The 25,732-nt window shown below is 44.7% G+C and overlaps 1 protein-coding gene across 5 annotated transcripts in view; it reads right to left on the minus strand.

Moving 5' to 3' along the window:
- Nucleotides 1–25,732, minus strand: part of R3HDM2 (R3H domain containing 2) — a 1,111,447-nt gene that overhangs the window by 97,825 nt on the left and 987,890 nt on the right. For all 5 annotated transcript variants that reach the window (XM_069230792.1, XM_069230791.1, XM_069230789.1 and 2 more), the window contains one exon: nt 24,754–24,851. In XM_069230792.1, coding sequence (XP_069086893.1) covers nt 24,754–24,851 — 98 coding nt within the window. The remainder of the gene's footprint in view (nt 1–24,753; nt 24,852–25,732) is intronic.

Consider the following 25,732-nt stretch of genomic DNA (forward strand, 5'->3'; position numbering starts at 1 on the left):
CCATAGAAAAGTCTACACTAAAATGCAGAAAATAGGTAAACTGTGATGAATATCTGATATGAACCCTTTAAAGCCAAACAAGTAAAGTCTTAAAGTCTCCAAGAAGATACTTTCAGGATGATACAGTACGGGAACGAGTGACTCCTCCTCTCGGTGATACTGTGTCAGATTGTTTTCCCGCAGGAAGTGAAGAAAAGAATGTATAAGTGTTTAGCAGATATATAGTAAGGAAAAGGAGATGTCCATGCAATTTATATGGAAAATGTCACTTACCCCGTATACATCTGTTCGTGGCATGTAGTGCTGCAGATTCACATGCTATGCATAGCTCTTCCGACATCTAGTGTTGGGCTCGGAGTGTTACAAGTTGTTTTTCGTTGAAGAAGACTTTTCGGAATCATGGGATCGAGCGGCGACTCCTCTCGGTTACAGCGCGCATTAGCATCAACTCCATTGTTAGATTGTTTTCCCGCAAAGGGTGAAGGAAGGAGTGAGAGTATAAGAATATAAAGAGATGTCCATGCATAAAGAGATGTCCATGCAAGTACAAATGAAACTTAAACGATTACAGGCATCTGGGGAGGAGGGAGCGTGCATGTCATCTGCAGCACTACATGGCACGAACAGATGTACACAGTGTGACATTTTCCGTTTGATGGCATGTGTAGCTGCAGATACAAACTCTATGCATAGACTACAAAGCAGTTAGTCCTCACAAAAAATTGCGGTGGCTAGCCTGTAGGAGTTGAAGTTGTTTGAAATAGTGTTCTTAAGACAGCCTGGCCTACAGTGGCCTGTTGCTGTGAGAAAACATCAACACAAAAGTGTTTTGTAAATGTATGAGGAGTAGACCATGTGGCAGCTTTACATATATTAGCCATTGATATGTTTCCTAGTAATGCCATTAACACCTTTCTTTCTTGTAGAATGTGCCCTAGGAGTAATTAAAAGTTGTCTTTTTGCCTTGTTGTAGCATGTTTGTATGCAACTAACAATCCATCTTGCTAAACCTTGCTTAGAGATAGGATTGTCTTTATGTGGTTGCTGAAAAGCAACAAAAAGTTGTTTTGTTTTCCTAAAATCTTTGGTTCTATCTATACAGTACATAAGAGCTCTTTTGAGATATACAGTATGAAGAGCTCTTTCTGCAACTGAGTCTAGCTGTGGAAAGAAAATCTGGCAATTCCATTGTTTGGTTGATGTGAAAAGGAGATAATACTTTTGGTAGAAAGTTGGATTTGCCCTAAGAACAACTTTATGTTTGTGTACTTCGTAATGAAGTAATAGCTACAAGAAGGGCAACCTTCCGTGCTAAAAATTGAATTTGACAAGAGTGCATGGGTTCAAAAGTTGGGCCCATGAGTCTAAGAACGATATTTAGATTGCAAAAAGGAACAAGCGGTGTTCTAGGTGGAATATGAAAATGTCACTTAACAGTGTACATCTGTTCGTGGCATTGGTCACTGCAGATTCACATGTTGTGCACAGTCCGCCATCTGGTGTTGGGTCGGAGTGTTACAAGTTGTTTTTCTTCGAAAAAGTCATTCGAGTCACGAGACCGAGGGACTCCTCCTCTTTGCTTCCATTGCGCATGGGCGTCGGCTCCATCTTAGATTGTTTTCCCCGCAGAGGGTGAGGTAGGAGTTGTGTGTGTTAGTAATAGTGCCCATGCAATGGAATGAATAAGTATGTACAAATTAAGGTTAAGTAATATATATATATATACAAATGTACAGATGTTGAAGATAACTTCCAACGGCTACAGGCTCCCGGGGAGGCGGGTGGGCACATGTGAATCTGCAGCGACCAATGCCACGAACAGATGTACACTGGGTAAGTGACATTTTCAGTTCGATGGCATCTGTTGCTGCAGATACACATGTTGTGCATAGACTAGTAAGCAGTTATCTCCCCAAAAGCGGTGGCTCAGCCTGTAGGAGTGGAAGTAGTCTGAAACAAAGTTCTCAGTACGGCTTGACCTACTGTGGCCTGTTGTGCGGATAGCACGTCTACACAGTAGTGTTTAGTAAATGTGTGAGGCGTGGACCATGAGGCTGCCTTACATATTTCGTGCATTGGAATATTTCCTAGGAATGCCATGGTAGCGCCTTTTTTCCTGGTTGAGTGTGCCCTTGGTGTAATGGGCAGTTGTCTCTTTGCTTTAAGATAGCAGGTTTGGATGCACTTAACTATCCATCTGGCTATACCTTGTTTTGATATTGGGTTTCCTGTATGAGGTTTTTGAAATGCAATAAACAGTTGTTTTGTTTTCCTAACCTCCTTTGTTCTGTCGATGTAGTACATTAGTGCTCTTTTGACATCTAATGTATGTAGTGCCCTTTCAGCTACTGAGTCTGGCTGTGGGAAGAACACTGGTAACTCTACCGTTTGATTTAAGTGGAACGGTGAAATAACCTTTGGTAGGAATTTAGGATTGGTTCTTAGTACAACCTTATTTTTGTGTATTTGGATAAAAGGTTCTTGTATTGTAAATGCCGGAATTTCACTTACTCTTCTTAGAGATGTGATGGCAATGAGAAATGCAACTTTCCAGGTTAAGAATTGTATTGCACAAGAATGCATGGGTTCAAAAGGTGGTCCCATGAGTCTTGTCAAGACGATGTTAAGGTTCCATGAAGGAACTGGTGGTGTTCTTGGTGGTATTCTTCTTCTTAGGCCCTCCATAAATGCTTTAATGACGGGTATCCTAAACAGTGAAGTTGAATGAGAAGAGAAGGCTAGATTTGACTTTTGTAAGTGTAGTAAGTATCCCACTACATCTTTTGGGGATGCGTGTAATGGATGAACTTGATTATTATGGCAGTAGCAAACAAACCTTTTCCATTTGCTTGCGTAGCAGTGTCTAGTGGATGGCCTTCTAGCTTGTTTTATGACTTCCATACATTCTTGAGTGAGGTTTAAATGTCTGAATTCTAGGATTTCAGGAGCCAGAATGCTAGATTGAGCGATGCTGGGTTTGGATGCCTGATCTGCTGTTTGTGTTGTGTTAACAGATCTGGCCTGTTGGGTAACTTGACGTGTGGTACTACTGACAGGTCTAGTAGTGTTGTGTACCAAGGTTGTCTTGCCCATGTTGGTGCTATTAATATGAGTTTGAGTTTGTTTTGACTCAATTTGTTTACTAGATATGGAAGGAGAGGGGGAAAAGCGTATGCAAATTTCCCTGACCAGTTCATCCATAGGGCATTGCCTTGAGACTGTCTGTGTGGGTACCTGGATGCGAAATCTCGGCATTTTGCGTTCTCCTTTGTTGCAAATAGGTCTATTTGCGGTGTACCCCAAATTTTGAAGTAAGTGTTTAGGATTTGGGGGTGAATCTCCCATTCGTGGACCTGTTGGTGATCTCGAGAGAGATTGTCTGCTAGTTGATTTTGGATCCCTGGAATAAACTGTGCTATTAGGCGAATGTGGTTGTGAATCGCCCATTGCCATATCTTTTGTGCTAGGAGACATAGCTGTGTCGAGTGTGTTCCCCCTTGCTTGTTTAGGTAATACATTGTTGTCATGTTGTCTGTTTTGACAAGAACGTATTTGTGGGTTATGATGGGTTGAAATGCTTTTAGCGCCAGGAATACTGCTAGTAATTCTAGGTGATTTATATGCAGTTTTGTTTGATGTACGTCCCATTGTCCTTGGATGCTGTGGTGATCGAGGTGTGCTCCCCACCCTGTCATGGAAGCATCTGTTATTACGTATTGTGGCACTGGGTCTTGGAACGGCCGCCCTTTGTTTAAATTTGTACTGTTCCACCATAGAAGCGAGATGTATGTTTGGCGGTCTATCAACACCAGATCTACAAGGTGACCCTGTGCATGTGACCATTGTGATGCTAGGCACTGTTGTAAGGGCCTCATGTGCAGTCTTGCGTTTGGGACAATGGCTATGCATGAGGACATCATGCCTAGAAGTTTTAAAACCACTTTTGCCTGTATTTTTAGTGTTGGATACATGGCCTGTATGACCTTGTGAAAATTTTGAACCCTTTGTGGACTCGGAGTGGCTAATCCTTTTGTTGTGTTGATTACCGCTCCTAAGTAGTGCTGTATTTTGCACGGCACAATGTTTGATTTTGTGTAGTTGAGGGAGAACCCGAGTTTGTAGAGGGTTTGTATGACATACTCTGTGTGTTGTGAACACTTTGTTAGCGAGTTGGTCTTGATTAGCCAATCGTCTAGATACGGGAATATGTGTATTTGCTGCCTTCTGATGTGTGCGGCTACTACTGCTAGGCATTTGGTAAACACCCTTGGTGCGGTTGTTATACCGAACGGTAAGACTTTGAATTGATAGTGTATTCCCTTGAATACAAACCTTAGGTATTTCCTGTGCGAAGGATGTATCGGTATGTGGAAATACGCGTCTTTGAGATCTAAGGTTGTCATGTAATCCTGTTGCTTTAGCAGTGGTAACACTTCCTGTAGCGTGACCATGTGAAAGTGGTCTGATTTGATGTAGGTGTTTAGTATTCTGAGATCTAAGGTTGGCCTCAGTGTTTTGTCCTTTTTGGGTATTAGAAAGTACAGTGAATAGACGCCTGTGTTTATTTCTGTACATGGTACCAGTTCTATTGTTTCTTTTTGCAGTAGTGCTTGAACTTCTATTTCTAGGAGGTCTAAATGCTGTTTTGACATTTTTTGTGTTTTGGGTGGGATATTTGGAGGGATCTGTAGAAATTCTATGCAATAACCATGTTGGATAATTGCTAAGACCCAAGTGTCTGTTGTTATATCCACCCATGATTGATAAAACTGACTTATTCTTCCCCCCACTGGTGTTATGTGGAGGGGCTGAGTGACCTGTAAGTCACTGTTTGGTTGTTGGGGTTTTGGGGCTTTGAAATTTCCCCCGGTTTCTCGGGAATTGTCCTCCTCTGTACTGGCCCCGAAAACCTCCCCTTTGGTACTGTCCCTGGTAGGTAGACCGTGTTTATTGTGAGGTGCTGGCTTGTGTGGCCTGACCCCGAAACCCTCCTCTGAATGTTGTTTTATGGAAGGTGCCGAAAGTGCCTCTGCTCTGCGGGGAGTAGAGCGCGCCCATGGCCTTGGCTGTGTCAGTGTCCTTTTTCAGCTTCTCAATCGCCGTGTCAACCTCTGGTCCGAACAATTGTTGTTCGTTGAACGGCATATTGAGTACCGCTTGCTGTATTTCTGGCTTAAAGCCAGATGTGCGCAACCATGCGTGCCTTCTGATGGTAACTGCAGTGTTTATTGTTCTTGCAGCTGTGTCCGCTGCATCCATAGAGGAGCGTATTTGGTTATTGGAGATGTTTTGTCCCTCCTCAACCACTTGTTTTGCCCGCTTCTGAAATTCCTTGGGTAGATGCTCGATGAGATGCTGCATCTCATCCCAATGGGCTCTGTCATAGCGCGCTAGGAGCGCCTGAGAGTTGGCGATGCGCCACTGGCTGGCAGCTTGTACAGCGACTCTTTTCCCAGCTGCGTCGAATTTTCGGCTTTCCTTATCCGGGGGTGGTGCATCGTTCGATGTGTGTGAATTGGCTCTTTTGCGAGCTGCTCCTACCACGACTGAGTCTGGTGGCAGTTGAGAGGTGATAAAAGCAGGGTCTGTGGGAGGTGCTTTATATTTCTTCTCTACCCTTGGAGTGATTGCTCTACTCTTGACGGGGTCTTTGAAGATTTGCTTCGCGTGCCTTAGCACTCCCGGAAGCATAGGCAGGCTTTGGTAGTTGCTATGGGTGGAGGAGAGGGTGTTAAAAAGGAAGTCATCCTCGACAGGTTCTGTGTGTAACGACACGTTGTGGAATTCTGCTGCCCTAGCTACCACCTGCGCATACGCTGTGCTGTCCTCGGGTGGTGATGGCTTGGTATGGTATGACTCTGGGCTATTGTCTGACACTGGTGCGTCGTATAGGTCCCAAGCATCTTGGTCATCTTGGTTCATGGTGGTGTGAGCCGGTGAATGTGACGGAGTTTGTGCCGGTGATATTTGAGTTACAGGTGGAGGAGAGGGTGGCGGAGTTGCTTTCTATGCCACCTTTGCTTGTGGTGTTAGTTGTTCAGTTTGGAACTCTAGTCTCCTTTTTCTCTTGATTGGTAGAAGAGTGCTAATCTTCCCCGTTCCACTCTGGATGAAGATCCTTTTTTGTGTATGGTCTACATCAGTAGTCTGTAGCTCCTCTTCAAACCTGTGTTTACGCATTTGAGAGGACAATGAATGTTCCTCTGAATATGAGCCGGTAGTGGTGTCGATTGCTGGTTGTTTTGGCACCGAAACTGTGTCCTTTTTTGTTTTCGGCTCCGAGGCGAATCTCTTCTTTTTCGGAGTCGAGCCTTCTCGGCGTCGATCATCCTCGGTGCCGCTGTCTCTGCGTCGAGCAGCGTCGGCTCCGCCTTCTCGCCGTCGATCTTTTTCGGCAATACTTTCTCGGTCCCGAGAGTGTTGCGTGCCTGTGTCTCGACCCGAGTCGGACGATCTGGGCACCAGTTCGGCCTTTTTCGGTGCCGATGGACGGTCACCTTTATGGGTTGAGCCATGGCCAGTTGGCAGTGGCGTCCCCTGGGCCTTGTCTATTTTCTTGTGCTGTGTGCTTTTCGACGTCTTACTCACAGTTTCGTCGACGTCGAATTCATCTGAGTCCGTTTCATGGATGGAGAAGGCTTCCTCCTCTTCTCCTTGTTCCTCGAACTCTCGGTGTTCTGTCGGCGTGGACGCCATCTGTAGTCTTCTGGCTCGATGGTCACAGAGCGTTTGTCGGGACCGGAACGCACGACAGGCCTCACAAGTTTCTTCTTTGTGCTCGGGTGACAGGCACAAGTTACAGACCAAATGTTGGTCCGTATATGGATATTTATTGTGGCATTTAGGACAGAATCGGAATGGGGTCCGTTCCATCGGTGTCGATGTTACACGCGGTCGGGCCGACCAGGCCCCGACGGGGGATCGAAATTACCCCGAAGGGCTACCGGAGCTCTTCACGATTCGGTGTCGATTCTAACGATCCCGAGCGAAACAATACCGACGTAATTTTTCGAAGTTTTGACTATCTTTCCGTCCCGAAACCCGGAGCGAAAAGGAACACGTCCGAACCTGAGGGCGGAAAAAAAACAATCTAAGATGGAGCCGACGCCCATGCGCAATGGAAGCAAAGAGGAGGAGTCCCTCGGTCTCGTGACTCGAAAGACTTCTTCGAAGAAAAACAACTTGTAACACTCCGACCCAACACCAGATGGCGGACTGTGCACAACATGTGTATCTGCAGCAACAGATGCCATCGAACATATGTTTTAATCCTTCCATGAAGGCTTTATTCACAAGAACTCTGAATAGAAAAATATGTTGAATATTTAGTAAATACGCAGATACTGCAGTAAGGTGGATTTTGATGGATTAGAAAGCTAAATTTGATTTTTGCAAATGAAGTAAGTAGCATACAATATCTTGTATAGATCCTGTAGGAGGTTCAGTGTTTTAAGATTGAGAGTAGTAAACAAATCTTTTCCATTTGTTAGCATAACATTGTCTAGTAGTAGGTTTACGTGCTTGTTCAATCACTTCCATACATTCTGATGGGAGTTTTAGATAACCAAATTCTATGACTTCAGGAGCCAGATTGCTAAATTGAGAGCATTGGGGTTTGGGTGTCTGGTTTGACCTTTGTTTTGTGTCTGGTATGTTTGGGAGTTTTGAATGAGGTACAGACAGGTCTAAGAGTGCTAGGTACCAATGTGGACGTGCCCATGTTGGGGCTATGAGTATCATGGTGAGAGATGTCTGACATAGTTTTCTGACCAGAAAGTGAAGGAGTGGGAGAGGGGGAAAAGTGTAAGCAAATATCCCTGACCAATTGATCCATAGAGCATTGCCCTTGGATAGTGGATGTGGGTGTCTGGATGCGAAGTTTTGCGTTTTCGTTTGTTGCAAATAGGTCTATTTCTGGTGTTCCCCACTTTTGAAAGTACTTCTGAAGTACTTGGGAGTGGTTCTCCCATTCGTGAGTTTGTTGGTGATTCCTACTTAGGAGATCCGCTAGCTGATTGTCTATTCCTGGAATGTATTCTGCTAATAGATGAATGTGGTTGTGAATTGCCCATTTCCATATTGTCTGGCTAGCAGGGACAGTTGAGATGAATGTGTCCCACCCTGTTTTTTGAGGTAAGACATGGTGGTCATGTTGTCTGTTTTTATCAGAACAGTCTTCTGTTTGAGAGGGGGTTGAAACGCTTTGAGGGGCAAGAATACAGCCAATAATTCTAGGTAGTTTATGTGAAGTTGTTTCTGTTTGGGATCCCATTCCCCTTGAAAGGTATGATTGTTGAGATGAGCTCCCCCTCCTATCATTGATGCATCTGTTGTTGTTATTATGGTCTGAGGCACAGGGTCTTGAAATGACCGCCCCTTCATTAGATTGCTGAGATTCCACCACTGAAGGGACATGTGTGTTTGGCGGTCCACCAACACTAGATCTTGAATTTGACCGTGTGCTTGAGACCATTGTTGTGAGAGACATTGCTGTAAGGGTCTCATGTTTAGTCTTGCATGTGGAACTATGGCTATGCAAGATGCCGTCTTTCCTAGAATTTTTATGATAAATCTTACAGTGTACTGTTGATTTGGCTGTATGTGTGGAATGAGATTTTGAAAAGCCTGTATCCTTTGTGTATTTGGATATGCGAGGGCTTTTTGAAAATTTAGCATAGCACTTGGGTAAGGTTGTACCTATGCTGGTTGAAGGTGTGATTTTTGATCATTTAGAGTGAACTCAAGTGTAAGCAGGGTTTGTATTACATATTGAGTGTGTTGTTGGCATTGTGTAAGATTGCTTGATTTTATTAGCCAATCGTCTAGATATGGAAAGACGTGAATGTGTTGTCTTAAGTAGGCTGCTAATACTGCTAGATATTTTGTGAACACTCTTGAAGCGGTTGTTATGCCAAATGGCAAAACTTTGAACTGGTAATATTTTCCTGCTATGACGAACCCGAGGTATTTTTCTGTGAGCTGGATGGATGGGTATATGGAAATACACAACTCTGAGGTCTAAAGCAGTCATGTAATCTTGTTTCTGTAGTGGTAGAATGACATCCTGCAGAGTTACCACGTGAAAATGTTCTGACAGGATGTATAGATGGAGAGGCCTGAGGTCTAGGATAGGCCTTAGAGTGCCATCTTTTTTGGGAATGAGGAAGTATAGTGAGTATACTCCTGTTTACTGTTGAGAATGTGGGACCAATTCTATTGCTTGTTTTAGTAGTAGGAATTGTACCTCCTGTTGTAACAGAACGTTGTGTTCTGGGGAAAATTTGTAGTAACGTTTTGGAATGTTTGTAGGGGTGGAGGTTAATTCTAGGCAATAGCCATTGCAGATAATTGATAACACCCAATTGTTTGTGGTGATATTTTGCCAATGGGAGTGGAATTGCTGTAGTCTTCCCCCCACAGGAGATGTGTGGGGTGGAGTGGTGTGAAAGAAGTCACTGTTTAGATGCTGTAGTAGCTTGCTTTGAGGCTTGGAACTTGCCTCTGTTTCTGAAATATTGTCCTCTATAGGACCCTCTAAAACCCCCTCTTTGATATTGTGTCTGTTGTCCCTGCTTTGTCTGGGAGGTAGAAGCTCCAGTGGATTGACTTAAATCCTCCTCTAAACTGTGACCTGCAAAAAGAGCCTCTATATGGTGTGGAATATAATGCTCCCATTGCCTTTGCAGTATGTGAGTCTTTTTTCAGTTTCTCTATGGTGGTATCCACGTCCGGCCCAAATAAGTTTTTTTTTTTTTTTTTTTTTTTTTTTAAACAAAAGGCATGTTAAGTACTGCCTGTTGAATTGCTGGTTTAAAACCATGCATGCCTTCTTATCGTAATGGCAGTATTTACACTCCTTGCAGCTGTTTCAGCAGCATCGGGGTCAGACCTTATCTGGTTGTTACTTATGGCCTGTCCCTCCTCTACAACCTGTTGTGTTCTCTTTTAATGCTCTTTTGGGAGGTGCTGTATGAATTCTTGCATCTCACCCCAGTGGGCTCTATCACAACTGGCAAGAAGTTCTTGCCAATTTGCAATTCGCCATTGGTTAGCCACTTGCGTGGCTACTCTCTTGCCAGCAGCATCACACTTTTTACTCTCCTTATCAGGTGGAGGAGCATCTCCTGATGACTGGCTGTTAGCTCTTTTCCTAGCCGCACTCACCACTACTGAGTCTAGAGGAACTTGATGTGTGATGTAGTCTGGGTCTGTAGGAGCAGGTTTGGATTTTTTTTGTCAATTCTAGGAGTAATTACTCTAGCTTTGACGGGCTCACTAAAAATTTGGTCTGCACGTTTGACCATTACCAGCAACATGGGGAGACACTGGTATCTAGAGTGAGTGGAAGACAGCATGTTAAACAAAAAGTCCTCCTCCAAGGGCTCAGTGTGTATAAGCACCCCATGATAAGGAGCTGCCCTAGAAACTACCTGAGTGTAGGCAGTAGTGTCCCCTGCTGGAGAAGGCTTGGACGGGTATAGGTCAGGATCATTGTCATACAGATCCCAGGGATCCACTGTATCTCAATGCGAGTATTGTGAGTGTGTTGGAGAAAGCAATGGTGGTGGACTATTGTGTGGAGGTGAAAAAGAAAGCTGCGGAGAATGAGTTGGAGAAGTAGGGAGAGGTGCTGGTTTCTCTTTTTGTTTTTGAACTTTTGCTGGTGGTTGAGCAGAGTCTAATTCCTCTTGAAAGGCCTGCTTTCTTTTAGTCTTCAAAGGAGGTGCAGTCAGAATTCTGCCAGTCTCTCTATATATATGGATTCTAGACTGTCTATCGTCCATAAGCTCCAATATTGGCGGTGGACTATTGTGTGGAGGTGAAAAAGAAAGCTGTGGAGAATGAGGTGGAGACGTAGGGAGAGGAGCTGGTTTCTCTTTTTGTTTTTGAACTTTTGCTGGTGGTTGAGCAGAGTCTAATTCCTCTTGAAAGGCCTGCTTTCTTTTAGTCTTCAAAGGAGGTGCAGTCAGAATTCTGCCAGTCTCTCTCTATATATATGGATTCTAGACTGTCTATCGTCCATAAGCTCCAATATTGGCTGAATCTCAGTGTCTTCATGAGAAGGCTTGTAAGATTCTTGCATCGGCTTTGAGATTTGTTTAAGTTTGTTCGAAAGTCCTTGTTCCTCTCTGTATGAGGATTTTTTCGGTTCCGAAGTCTGACTCTTTTTCGGTCCCGAAAATGAATTCAGCTGTTTCGGCTCCGAAGCAGGATGTCGAATCTTCGACTCCGAGGAGTGAGTGTGCGTACCGGAGTCCGAGGTGGAACTTTTAACCAACTTGCTCTACTCTGAAGTGGACGGAGCAGTGGCCTTTTTTGGAGCTGAACCCAAAGATCAGTCACCTAGAGTCTTTTTTCGGGCCAAACCATGGCCTTCCGGCAGTGGTGTACCCAAGGCCTTCCATAGTTTTTTTATATATGGGCGTAGGGGCAGACGTACTCACATGCTGGCCAGCTGTGCTGGGTCTATCTTCTTCGATTCCTGCTCGGAGTCGGTATCTCGGATGGAGACTGCTGTCTGCGCCTGTTCTTCTTCCATGACGCCGATACTTTTCGACACCATTTCTAATCTTCGGGCTCTGCGATCTCTCAAGGTCTTCTTGGATTGAAACGATCGACAGGCTTTGCAATCCTCTTCTCAGTGGTCCGGAGAAAGGCACAAATTACAAACAGGATTTTGGTCTGTATATGGGAACTTCACGTGGCACCAAGGGCAGAATCGAAATGGAGTCCGATCCATCAGGCTTCCACACAGTAGGCCCAAACAGGCCCGAGTTGAGCCCAGAATGGCGAAATCTAGATTCCGACGGTACTATAGGTTCGATGTTAGGTGGAAAACGCAATCGAAACAATATCAACTATTAAATAGGTTTTCTAAGGTTTTCCGATTCGAAATCTCAGAGCGAGAGAAAACACGTCCGAACCCGACAGCAGAAATTAAACAATCTAACAATGGAGTTGATGCCCATGCGCACTGTAACCGAGAGGAGTCACCACTTGATCCTGTGACTCCGAAAAGACTTCTTCTAAGAAAAACAACTTGTAACACTCCGGGCCCAGGACTAGATGTCAGAAGAGCTATGCATAGCATGTGTATCTGCAGCTACAGATGTCATCGAACACATATTTACAATATATAGTACAACAACCACAGGCTTCCGGGGAGGACCCATATGTGAATCTATAGCACTACATGCCACAAGCAAATGTTATTGAGTAAGTAAAAAAAAAATTCCGATGGCATGTGTAGCTGTAGATACACATGCTTTGCATAGACTATAAAGCAGTCCCCCTTTCTAAAATAAGCGGTGGCTAGCCTGTCGGAGTTGGAGTAGTCTGAAATAGTGGTCTAAGCACTGCCTGTCAAACATTTGCTTGTTGGCCAGAATACATCCCCACAGTAGTGTTTAGTGAATTTGTGTGGTGTAAACCAAGAGGCAGCTTTACATATGTCTGCCATTGGGTTATTTCCTAAGCATGCCATTGAAGGTCCCTTCTTTCTAGTGGCGTGTGCTTTTGGGGTTACTGGTAACTGTCTTTTAGCTTTATGATAGCAAGTTTGAGTACACATTATTATCTATCTGGCTAACCTAATTTTTTAAATAGGATTACCTTTGTGAGGTTCTGAGAATGCCACAAAGGGTTGTTTGGTTTTCCTGAAATATTTTGTTCTATCTATATAGTACATGAGGGCTCTTTTAACATCAAGGGTGTGAAGAGCTCTGTCAACCACTGAATTTAGCTGTGGAAAGAAGACTGGCGATTCCACTGACTGATTAATATGAAAAGGTAAAACTACCTTTGGTAGAAATTTATGAGAACTAATTTATCTTTATGGATTTGAAAGACAGGTTCTTCTAAAGGGAACACTTGAATTTCGTGAACTCTTCTCAAAGAAGTAATTGCTACTAAAAAAAGCGACTTTCCATGATAGAAACTGTAGAGTACAGGAATGCATGGGTTCAAATGGTGGCCTTTTGATAGGTTGGTGTAATTCCACCATTGCAGAGCGCAGTGAATCTGGCGGTCCAACAACACTAGATCCTGAATTTGACCCTGTGTCTGAGACCATTGCTGAGAAAGACACTACTATAGTGTAACCTTGCATTGGGTAATATTGCTATGCATTAAGCCATCATTCCCAATAGTTTCATCACCAACTTTACAGTATAAGTGTGGTTGTATTGCAGTTGAGATTTGAGATCATGAAATGCTTGAATCTTCATTGGTTTTGGTTATGCTAATCCTGACTGAGTATTCAGAACTGCTCCCAGATCCGGCTGTATCTGTGATGATTGCAAGTGAGATTTGAGGTATTTGATCATTGATCTTAGAGTGTGTAGGATTTTTATGGTATATTGAGTATGTTGTTGACAAATTTGAATAGTATAGGTTTTTATAAGCCAGTTGTCCAGATATGGGAAGACATGTATGTGTTGTCTTCGGAGGAATGCTGCAACCACCGCTAAGCATTTGGTGAACACCCTTGGTGCTGTTGTTACCCCGAATGGTAGCACCTTAAATTGGCAGTGCTTTCCTGCTATAACAAATCTTAGATCCTACTGATGTGCTGGCTGAATGGGAATGAGGAAATGAGCGTCCTTGAGGTCTAATGCTGTCATGTAATCCTGTTTTTGTAGTAGGGGAATTATGTCTTGTAGAGTGACCATATGAAAGTGTTCTGAAAGGATGTATAGATTGAGGGGTCGGAAATCTAAAATTTGTCTGAGAGTACCATTTTTCTTTGGTATGAGGAAGTATAATGAATATATACTCAGGATCCTTGTTGGAATATAGGCACTATCTCTATGACTTCTTTGAGTAGTAGTGATTGTACCTCCTGTTTTAATAATTCGAGATGTTCCTGAGTAAGTCTGTGAGAACGAGGGGCAATGTTTGGTGGAGTAGAGATGAGTTCTAGACAATAGCCATGTTGGATAATTGATAGAACCCATGGATCTATGGTGGTGTTGTGCCATTGTGGGAAAACATTTGTTACCAGTCTTCCTCCCACCGGAGATGTATGCTCTGTGGGGATTTGTAAGAAGTCACAGTTTTGTTGTGGTGGAACAGCCTCTGGGAGTGACTGATTTACCTTTTCCTCTATAAATAGATCCCTTGTAAGAGTCTCTGAATAAACCTTTGTTATAGAAGTGTGGTGCTTGTTTTTGTTACGAAGTGGATGGTTCTGCGGTTGATGGTTTGAAACCACCCCTAAATTGTGGCCTACGAAAAGTGCCCCTAGTGGGTGTGGTGTATAATCCACCCATGGTTTAAGCAGTCTCCGAGCCCTTTTTAAGCTTATCTATAATGGTATCAACTTCTGGCCCAAATAAATGTCCTTTATTGAAGGGCATGTTTAATACCGCTTACTGTATCTCTGGCTTAAATCCTGAAGATCTTAGCCACGCATGTCTACTAATGATTATGCTTGCATTGGCTCTCCTTGCTGTTGTATCAGCAGCATCTGTAGCGCATATAATTGCGTTGTTAGAAATAGACTGTCCGTTTGCTACTTTTTGTTGTCCCCTTTTCTGATCTTACAGTGGAAGGTATTGTAGCAAATCTTCCATCTGATTCCAATGAGCCCTGTCATATCTTGCTAGGAATGCTTGTGAGTTTGCAATCCTCCAAGGGTTAGCAGCTTGAGTGGCAACTCTGTTGCCTGCTGCATCAAATTTTCAACTCTTTGTTGGGAGGAGGGGCATTTCCTGTAGACTGGCTATTGGCTTGTTTTCTTGTTGTGCTTACCACTATGGAATCAGGTAGTAATTGGACCCTAATAAACACTGGATCAGAGGGAGCAGGTGTGTATTATTTATCAACCCTGTGTGTAATGATTCTTGCTTTTACAGGCTCTTTAAAAATGTCTTCAGCATGGAGACACTGGTACTCTTTATGAGTAGATGTTGAAGTATTAAACAGAACAACATTCACAATGAGATTTGTATGTAACTGCACATTATGATATGCAGCTGCCCTGGCTATAACTTGATTATTAGCATTGGTATCTTCAGGGGGAGATGGCCTCGCTGGGTATAAATCTGGATCATTAGGGAGAATGGGAACTGTGTCATATATATCCCATGGGTCAACCTATTCTTGAGGATCAGTTAAGTGTTCTCTATGTGGCGATGCAGATGATTCCTGTGGAGAGAACTGTGTTGAATGTGTAGGTGAAGGTGTTGGTGGGGTAGCAGGAAGAGAAGAAGAATGTGGTGGTGAAGGCTGAAGCTGTTGCTTTGCCTTTTGTTTTTCCATCTGTTTAAAGACTTTTATAGCTGGAGGCCTATTGTTTAAAGTCTCTTGAAAAGTCCGTTTTCTTTTTATTGTTGGAGGAGGAGAGGCTATGATCCTTCCTGATTCGTTGTGTATACAAATCTTGCGCTGTTTAGCGTACATAACCTCTAATGTATGTTGTATCTCTGCTGACTCCTCAATAGATGGAGAATATTTACCACCAGTAGTTTTCGATTCCGAAGGCTTGGATATGGAATGCTTTACTCGGACCGAAACAGTCGGCTCCAAAAGTGCTGTTTCTTTTTTCGGCTCAGACAGAAAACTCAGATTTTCGGCTTGGTACTGAAACAGATGCGGCAGGTTGTTTGGTATAAGCCGAATGCACTTTGGTGCCAAACCCGAGGGTTGGTCATCCAAAGGTAATTTTCAGGACCGACCATTGCCCGAAGGGAGTGAGGTCCGAAGACCGACACAGGAGTCTATTTTTACTCATGTACTACGCCGGTGGGCTGGATTGGCTGTCGATATCGGAATCTCGATCTGAATCCAAATCTGCAATGGAGATGGCTAGACTCTGTCTGTAGGAAAGTGCCATTGTTGGCATGGTTACACCCCCCGCCCAACACAAACATTTTGCCTAGTGTTGATGCTAACTTGATTGAAAGTGTGCTGGGACCCTGCTAACCAGGCCCCAGCTCCCGTGTTCTTTCCCTAAAACTGTACCTTTGTTTCCACAATTGGCACAGTCCTGGCACACAGTTAAGTCCCTTGTAAAAGGCACCCATGGTACCAAGGGCCCTGTGGCCAGGGAAGGTCTCAAAGGGCTGCATGTATTATGGCACCCTGGGGGACCCCTCACTCAGCTCATGACCACTGCCTTGCAGCTTGTGTGTGTTGGTGGGGAGAAAAAGGCAAAGACGACATGGCACCACTCTCAGGGTGCCATGCCCACAAACCACTGCCTGTGGCAAAGGTAAGTCACCCCTCTAGCAGGCCTCACAGACCCAAGCCAGGGTGCACTATAACAAAGGTGAGAGCATAGCTGCATGAGCAATATGCCCCTAGAGTGTTTAAGTCTGTTCTTAGACATTGTAAGTGCATTGTAGCTATATTAAGTATATGGTCGGGGAGTTTGTCATTAAGAACTCCACAGCACCATAATGGCTTCACTGAATACTGGGAAGTTTGGTATAAAACATCTCAGCACAAAAAAAACCACACTGATGCCAGTGTGGGATTTATTGAAACATGCACACAGAGTGTCCCCTATATGTTAGCCCAACTCCTAGTGTAGGACTGACCGGTCTGTGCCAGCCTGCCACTTTCAGAGAAGTTCCTGACCACATGTGATGAGTGCCTCAGTGCACTCTGTGGTCAGGGACAAAGCCTGTCCTGGGTGGAGATGCTTCACACCTCCCCCTGCAGGAACAGTAACACCTGGCGGTGAGCCTCAAAGGTGTCCAGAGCTGAAGTGACCCCCTCCTTGAGAAATCCACCATCTTGTTTTGGAGGATTAGGACCAATAGGGATAGGGCTGTGCCCCCTTCCCCAGAGGCAGTGGGCACAATAAGGGTGTAGCCACCCTCAGGGACAGTAGCCATTGGCTACTGCCTCTGACCCTAACAGCCCCCTAAATTTAGTATTTAGGGGTGACCCTGAACTCAGCTCCTCAGATTCCTGACGACCTCAAGAAAGAAGAAGGACTGATGAGCTGAAAACCACGCAGAGAAGAGAAGGAGACAACAACTGTCTCTGTCCCAGGCCTACCGGCCCGTCTCCTGCTCCAAAAAGCTGCAAAAGAAGAAGCAACGTGTTCTGCAGGACCAGTGACCCCTGAAAAGCCTCCTGGGGACTTTCTGCATCACCGAGGACCAAGAAACTCCTGTGGACAGTGGACCTGTCCAACAAGAAGACAAAGAAACCATCTTTAAAGGGACTCTCACCTCACTCCAGAAGCGTTAGTCCAGACTACTCTGCACCCGACGCCCCTGGCCCGTGTCCAGAGAAGCCAACTAGCCAGAGAGGATCCTCAGGCGATTCCGACTACATGTCCACCCTGGGCTGACCTCTCCAGACCCCCATGATGATGCCTGCAGAGGGAATCCCGAGGACCCCCCTGTCCGCGACTGCCTGGGACAAAGATATTTGTCACCTAGAGAAGCACTGCACCCACAGCCCCCAGGCCCGAGAGAAACCAACAAACAGTGCAGCAACAACCAGCAGGCGGCCCTCACCCTTGCACAGTCAGTGGCTTGTCCGAGAAGCCACCGTGTTCCCGGGCCTGCAGCGCCTAAGTGACCACTGGATCCCTCAATAGAGTTCTGTTGAGAACCCGACGTCCTGTTTGCATACTGCACCTGTGCCGCTGAGGATGTGGTTTTTGTGCCTACTTGGGGCCCCTCCAGTGCTCCTTCAAACTCCCCTGGTCTGCCCTCCGACAATGCGGGTACCTACCTGCAAGAAGACCGGAACCGGAGTACCCCCGGTCTCCACAGGGGCCCATGTTATTTTTTTTCCTGTTTGATCTCTGCACCTAACCAGCCCTGTATTGCTGGGTGTTTTGGGTTATCTTGAACCCCCAATGGTGGGCTACCTATGCCCTGGAGAATGAAGCTGTAAGTTTGTTACTTACCTCAAAAACTGTACTTTACGTACCTCCCCCAGGAACTGTTGACAATTGCACTGTGTCCACTTTTAAAATGGCCTTTTGCCATTTTTAAGAAAACTGTGTAAATTGTTGATTCCATTCAAAGTTTTAAGTATTAATCTGCAAAGTACCTTTCATTTAATGTACTTACTTGCAAAATGAATCTTGTGGTTCTAGAAATAAATTAACAAAAGAATATTTTTCTACATAAAAACCTACTGGTCTGGAGTTAAGTCATTGAGTGTGTGTTTTCACTTATTGCTTGAGCGTGTACAACAAATGCCTAACACTACCCTCTGATAAGCCTAACTGCTCGACCACTCTACCACAAATAGAGCATTAGTACTATCTATTATTGCCTCTGTCAAGCCTCTGGGGAACCCCTGGACTCTGTGCACACTATATCTCACTTTGATATAGTATATACAGAGCTAGCTTCCTACACCCTCTCGCCTGGACAAAGCCCCATTTTTGGCAGCAAGTCCGGTGGGAAAATTAGGGAAAACAGGGAGGAGAGACCACTCCAGCCAGGACCACCCCTAAGGTGACCAGAGCTGAGGTGAACCCTCCCAGCCAAATCCTCCATCTTGTTTTGGAGGACAGGGACCAATAGGGATAGGAATGTTCCCCCCTCCCCAAAGGGAGTGAGCACAAGGAGGGTGCACCCTCTGGGACAGTAGCCATAGGCTACTGCCCTCTGACCCCTAACACGCCCCTAAATCTAGGACTTGAGGTTCTCCCTGAACCCTGTTCAATAGATCCCTGGCGACCTACAAAGAGAAGAAGGACTGCTAAGCTGAAAGCCCCAGCAGAGAAGAATAAAGACGACAACTGCTTTGGCCCCAGCCCTACCGGCCTGTCTCCTGCTTCAAAGAACCTGCAAGAAGAACCGCAATGCATCCAGCAGACCCAGCGACCTCTGACAACTCCAGAGGACTGCCCTGCACCCCAAAGGACCAAGAACTCCTAAAGACAGCGGCTCTGTCCAAAAGAAACTTTCAACCAAGGACTCCCACCTCACTCCGGATGCGGGAGTCCTGACCCCTGGGCACCAAACGCTCACGGCCTGGGTCCAAGCGATCCACCCAGCAAGTAAGGGGCCCCAGACGACTGAGAGGAAGGGCCCATCCTGGGGTGACCCCCTCCAAGCCCCCACGACGCCGCCTGCAGAGGGAATCTAGAGGACCCCCACTGACCACGAGCTCCAGATGAAGATATCTGACGCCTGCACCCGCAGCCTCCAGGTTTTGGAGGACCTGACCCCCGCTGCAGCATCGCCCAGTGCCACCTGTGGTGTGACAGACCCCCCTCCACCCAAAGACCTCACTTGCAGCCTCTACGTGACCCCTGGAGTCCCCTCATAGAGTTGCATTGGAAACCCGACGCCCTGTTTGCACAAAGCACCCAGCCGCCCTAGTGGCGCTGAGGGTGTGAGTTTGGTGGCTACGTGGGGCCCCTCCAGTCCTCTCCTGAACCCCTCTGGTCTGCCCTCCGAGTCGCAGGTACTTAACTTTTGGCTGACCTGATTCTGAGTACCCCTCTATCTCTATAGGGCTCTCCTTTGACCCCTGCACCGACCAGCCCCGTGTTGCTGGTGGTGGGTGTTTGGGATTACCTGAACCCTCAACGACGGACTACCTAAAACCCAGAGATAGGAACTGTAAGCTGAATACTTACCTGTAACACTGTACAATCTTTTCTTCCACCAGGAACTGCTGAAAATTGCACTGTGTCCATTTTTAAAATAGCTTTTTGCGATTTTAAAGAACCTTATACATTGTTGATTCCATTCAAAGTTCTGATTATAACTATGCAAAGTTCCTTACATTTTATGTACTTACCTGCAAACTGAATCTTGTGGTTCTAGAAATAAATTAACAAAACATATTTTTCTATACAAAATCCTATTGGTCTGAGTTAAGTCATTGAGTGTGTGTTTCTTCTATTGCTTGTGTGTATACAACAAATGCTTAACACTACCTTCTGATAAGCCGAACTGCTCGACCACACTACCACAAATAGAGTATTAGTATATCTATTATTGTCTCTGTCAAGCCTCGGGGGAACCCCTGGACTCTGTGCACACTATATCTCACTTTGATATAGTATACACAGAGCCAGCTTCCTACACTGTCCTACTTCTTGCGCACGTTCATCTCCGAAGATGTCTTGTGCGTGTTCTGACGACTTGGACGCCATCTCAATTCGACACGCCCTATTGTCCCGAAGAATCTTTTTGGATCAAAACGATCTACAAGCGTTGCAGGTTCCTCCTCTGTGTTCCGGAGATAGGCAGAAATTGCACACCAAATGCTGATCGGTGTAGAGAAATTTGGCATGACACCGAGGACAGAACCGAAACTGAGTCCGTTCAATCAGCCTAACATTTTCCGACTATAACGTGTCGAAGTAGGGCCCGAAAAGGCGAGGTCGCCCCTAAGGGCATGTAATCAACCCCGATGACTGCAATCCGATTGACTATAAGAGTGGAAAACGCAATTGAAACTATATCGATGTTTATAGAAAGTTAGAGGAAGTTTCAGAAGATAATGAAAAGAAATGTCCTGGAGCGAGAGGAAACACGTCCGAACCAGACGGTGGCAAAAAAAAAACAATCTAACAAAGGACTCGATGTTCATGCACAGTATCACCGAGAGTCGTCGTCACTCGATCCCATGGCTCTAAAATCTTTGAAGAAAAAATATAACACTTCGAGCCCAACACTAGATGGCGGACTTATGTAAAGCATGTATATCTACAGCTAAACATGCCATCGAACATATATAGAGAGAACATTTATTTTTTCAAAAATACTCTCCTAACAGTCCAGAAGTTATGAACTAGCCAAAAGATAAAGAGGAATCAAGCTAATTCGGTGCTCCACCCCTGCTGTCTCGAAAACGCCTTAAAACAAAGTCAACCTGATCACCAAATAAATTGGCACCATTAAACGGTATGTCAATAAATGTAGATTGGCCTGGCTCTGGAAACCCTGAGGTACGTAACCAGGCAGAGCAAGGCAGCGCAATTGAGGAAGCCATAGAGCGACCCACAGTCAGTTGGGTCCATGCCACAGCAAATGATTAATTTAGCTGTTTGCTGTCTGTCCTGAACCATAAGCGTTTTAGAACTCCTGATGTATTCCGGAAGCAAAGGTAAATGTTTGCTAATAAGTCCCATGAAGAATGAGAGAAACGTCCAATAACACAAGATGTGTTCACAAAGTGTAGAGCAGAACTTGCAGAGGAAATAATATGCCTGCCACAGACGTCTAGACTACTGGACTCTCTATCAGGTGGAACATGTGGGAGACACTCCTTATCATGGGAAGCTAAAGTGGCAGTGTCACCAAACTTTGATGAGTGAGATGCCTTATTAGACAGCGTGAATCACCAGGGGTAGGTCTGTATCAGGATTAACCCAAGCCCCCAATTCAACATAATGTAGTGCTTTCACTGTAAGGAAGCACCGGCTCAACACCTGTATGACTGACAGAGGACATCAATCAGAAGGCCTGAAGCTAATTCCACTGAAGGAAGAGCCCGATCCAACACCTCAGCAACCCTTTTTAGCATATCTGCAAAGGAGGAGCTCACCTCTGTAGCAAGTCCAGGGTGTGAAAGTAGGCCTGAGGTTGGAGAAAATCCAGGCGCCTAGCCGTAATTCGGTCAGTTAACCAACTGTTGTCTCTTTGAGGGTCTGACTCCTCTATCGCCTATCAACCATGTCCATCAGTAGTACCAACATAAGGGAATTCTAGTGGAGGAAGGCCAGGAATGACAGGCATGACTGGCACCGTCTCCAGTGTCGACTGACATTGAGAAGGTGATGCCTCGACTGCAGATGAAGAGAAAGAGTCGACTTCTACTGGCGCAGCCAGTGGATGATCGGATTCTGGTGGCGAAGATGGGAACACCGAAGGGCTGTGCACCGGCACGGTAACGGCTTTGTCAACTGATGTCAAAACTCTAACTAAAGCCGAGGACAAACCTGCCGGGTTGGATACAGTCAACTTCACACCTCCTTGGGTCCCAAAGTCACCCAGTCTCCTGGAAAGGGCGGGAGACGTGGGCCGACTCCGACCTCAATTCCTCATCCGAGGAATGATGGGAGGTCGTATGCGTTGACGTTGACTACTTTTGTGACTTCGACTGCTTGCTAGACTTACCTTTGGATGTCGATGGATAAGGGCATCCATCAGAGCGACTCCTCGAATGGCTCCTTGAACGTCGTCAGTCCGAAAAGGAGACCTCACTCAACCGGAACACCGAGATGACTCAGACATGCACCCCGCTAGAAGCTTAGTCCGACACTCTTGTAGAGCTTTCGACTGAAGTTGCTGACAGGAGCCACACTCTTTGGGGTCATGGTGCTTGCCCAGGCACCACATACAAATGGAATGGGGGTCTGTAGCAGACATTTGGTGTCCACAGGACCTGTAGGGTTTAATCACGTAGACATAGAAAGCACAATGTTTAATACTATAAAAATTTCAAAGTAGGCCGAAAACGGCCTGCCAACCATTAACAGATTAGCATTGCAAGCACGGAAAAGAGGGAACTGATATTGGTGTGTCGGCAGGGTAGTTATATGCACTCTGCTGACATCACATCCGTGGGACGACGTTGATACAGAGTTGCGCAACTTCCTCTGCCGATGCGCAGACATACTATGGAAAGTTTCCAGATCCAGGCTCATGTCTGGGGGAAGATTCTAAATTAAGGAATCTGTGGTTATGTCTCTATGAGATTATGCTGCACATCCAGTTGAGTTGGAAAGTAGGCTACACTGAACTGCTCCTGGTGACCAACATCTGCTTCTAGTTAGGATTTTTGATTATGGACTGGCAGTTGCATGGACACCTTTAAATGCAAAGCATGAGTCTATCAAAGAGATACTGGGAAAACCTAGCAGGGGTGGAATAATGATCTCATGAGCCATTTTTGGCTACTCTGCCTTTGAGGAAGTTGTTGACAGCGTCATTGATGGAACCATCATCTACTAGGACCCCTGAACAGCTGGGTTTTTGCACCATCGTGAGCACATAGTGCCCTGAAGTCTTTTTGATGCTATATCAGAGAAACTTTGTATATTTTCTTTCTTAGAAGAGGAAGACGGGAACTTTAAAAAAAAAAAAAAAAAAAAATCCAGTTCCGGATTTCTAAAAGCTTCCTTTTTTTTCCATCACCTTGGGGAAGTGATTGGCGGGACCACTGCACAAAGAACCATCCCCTGGCAAGGGGTCATCACCTTTAAAGGGAAAATGTATCCTCTGTAAGAGGTACAAATCAAGTCTCCTTTCAAGGTCCAAGAGGGTCTTTGTGGGAAAGTTCTGCCAAATGTCACAGCAAAAAGCTTTATGCTTGGAGTAAAAGCAATACAAACCCTTGCAGTGAGGTTCATCAAAATAGATCTTTTGATGCCCACAAAAAACACGTCTTGAGGAGAGATCTGTTCTCCTCATCGATGAGGACTGTATGAACTTGACAGAAAAAAAAAAAAATCAACCCCAGAAACAACTCACTGTACAGTGGAGCTGAAGCTAGGGCTGGCATAAATCTAGGTAAGTTAAAGAAAAGGTTGAAATCTGGTGACGTAGCAAATATTCCAAAATCAAGTACAGCTCTTTGCAGGGACTTCCTTAAACACAATGTGCTGTAGAACACATCAAAGGTGGCTTTCAGGGGAGGAAAGAGCTCAGCGCACCAACCTGATGGACTATAATTTAAGTTGTTTCAAATATGTCAGTGCTACTAAACAGAAGTGGGGTTGGTCCTATGACCATTTTAAGTGTTTTTTAAGTATCAGGGAGTTCTAGCCTTGTGAAGTTGCTCCTTTTCTTGATACTTTCTGAGAGATGAACAAACGTCTTAGACAAGAAGCTTCAGGCAAAAACCTGAAAATGTCATAGCTACCTACTTTGTGGTTTGATGATGAAATACTGCCTGGGGTTTCGCCAGCTGGGGTACAATACACTTCAATTACTTGAGGCAACCCGAGAGTATAGGCATTAGTTATGTTGTAGCAATGAAAATCTAAAAAAATAGACCAGGTAGCAAGATCTTTCCATATTTACGCAAATCAAATTGTCATTAGTTGATTATAGATCATATTTATGTGGTCTCTGCCATCAACTGGCACAGTGACAATTTTGAATGCATACAAGCTCTGTACACTGTGATAAGAATACAAAGGGCCCAAAAAAGGAACTATTAGCCTTAAATCAAAATATTCACAGGATGGGTACAGCAATGGGTAAGAAAAAATAAAATGAACACTTATGGCTTACTGGCATAACTACTGATAAGGCTAGGAGCTTTGAAACAAATTTAAATTGCACCCAGCAGTTTCAGAGAAGAGATGGATGCAGAGACTAGTTTCATCCCATGGTCAATCAGAGAACACTCAAACTTGCTAAGTCTACTTTATAGCAAAACACCATAAAGGAGAGATGTCAGCATTGTGTGCCCGTGGTGTTGGGCATGCAAACAAACTATACATAAGACTGTGTTATATGCACTAAGAATCTTTAAAATATGAAATAATAAAACATTCAAGTTGAAAAAACTCTACACTGGGAATCGGATGCAACAATGAAAATTCTCTTGCAATGTGCACCCTAAAAATAGCTTTTCAGATTTCTCTATTCAGATAACAAGATCTACAGAACGGCAATCAAGAAGGGCAAATAGTCCTGACATTCAGGTTTTGAGGGCCCTAAAAAACCGAATCAACACTTCCCAACAAATTAAGGCTAAGAAAAGGATCTCAAAGCATGTCCTGCAAACATAAAAATAGCTCATGAAACGCTAACCTTTTTTATGCTAAAGTTATCAATTCCCAGTTGACATTGCTCATATCCTTACCTGGTGCGTAGAGTAGGCTGTTTGGTTGTGCAGTAGAGGAGAACAGACAGACAGGTTGTACTGCAGTGGCTGGCCAAGCAAGGCATATCGCCCATCACCTGGTGGACAAACAAAAAAAAAAAAACAATCATTCTCCTCTGAGCTGTCCTTAGGGTCTTGACCACAACACACCAATAAAGGTACAGAAATGTGTTGCTAAAGGATGCTGCTCAACATTCAACGAGATAGTACATGTTAACCGCTGTTCAGAAGTCACTGATAAGGTTTCCTGCAAAAAAAAAAAAAAAAGAGCAATTTTATAGCCAGCGAAGTTTAATAGTCCCTCCTTCTGGAACTCACTTATGGAACTATTCCCAAACAAGACGAGAAGCTTTTGAGACTGTGGGAGTTTTTTGGTATTATCTGAATGTGCTTTTAGGAGACCACTTTGCTCAAACTTTACCTTCATTGATCAAATGGTCTTTGATACCCAAACACAAATCCACTTCAGAAACCAAATGAAACAATGTTTAATGTTTCCTTTTTTGGAAACTGCCCAGATGGCTCAAAAGGAAGCTTTCACCCATCATCATCAAACAGCAAGATATTTCCTATATGGGTGTACCCAATAACAAAAGCAAGGCAGAAAAATGACCCATTCGTAAATAACTACAGAACTTACTGGTTGAGTAGTGTAAACAATAGGTAAGCATGAATGAGCAAGTTACTTACCTTCTGTAACACTTTTTTCTGGTACAGACAATCTAGTCGCAGATTTCGTACCTTTTTAATATTTCCAAGGCATCAGACAGGATCTGGAAACTCTGCCGTAATACCTCTGAGCACCAGAAGGTGGTGTCATGGGGATTCACTCTAATGCCGTCACACTCCAAGTGACATGAAGGGCCTATGTAGGCACCACTCCCATGTGCTCATGTCAGTTTCTATCGAGACTCTATGTGGCCCCGATGTGGAGCCCCAAAAGCAAACTGAGTGACCA

This window comes from Pleurodeles waltl, chromosome 4_2, assembly GCF_031143425.1.
Source record: "Pleurodeles waltl isolate 20211129_DDA chromosome 4_2, aPleWal1.hap1.20221129, whole genome shotgun sequence".
Classification (NCBI taxonomy): domain Eukaryota; kingdom Metazoa; phylum Chordata; class Amphibia; order Caudata; family Salamandridae; genus Pleurodeles; species Pleurodeles waltl.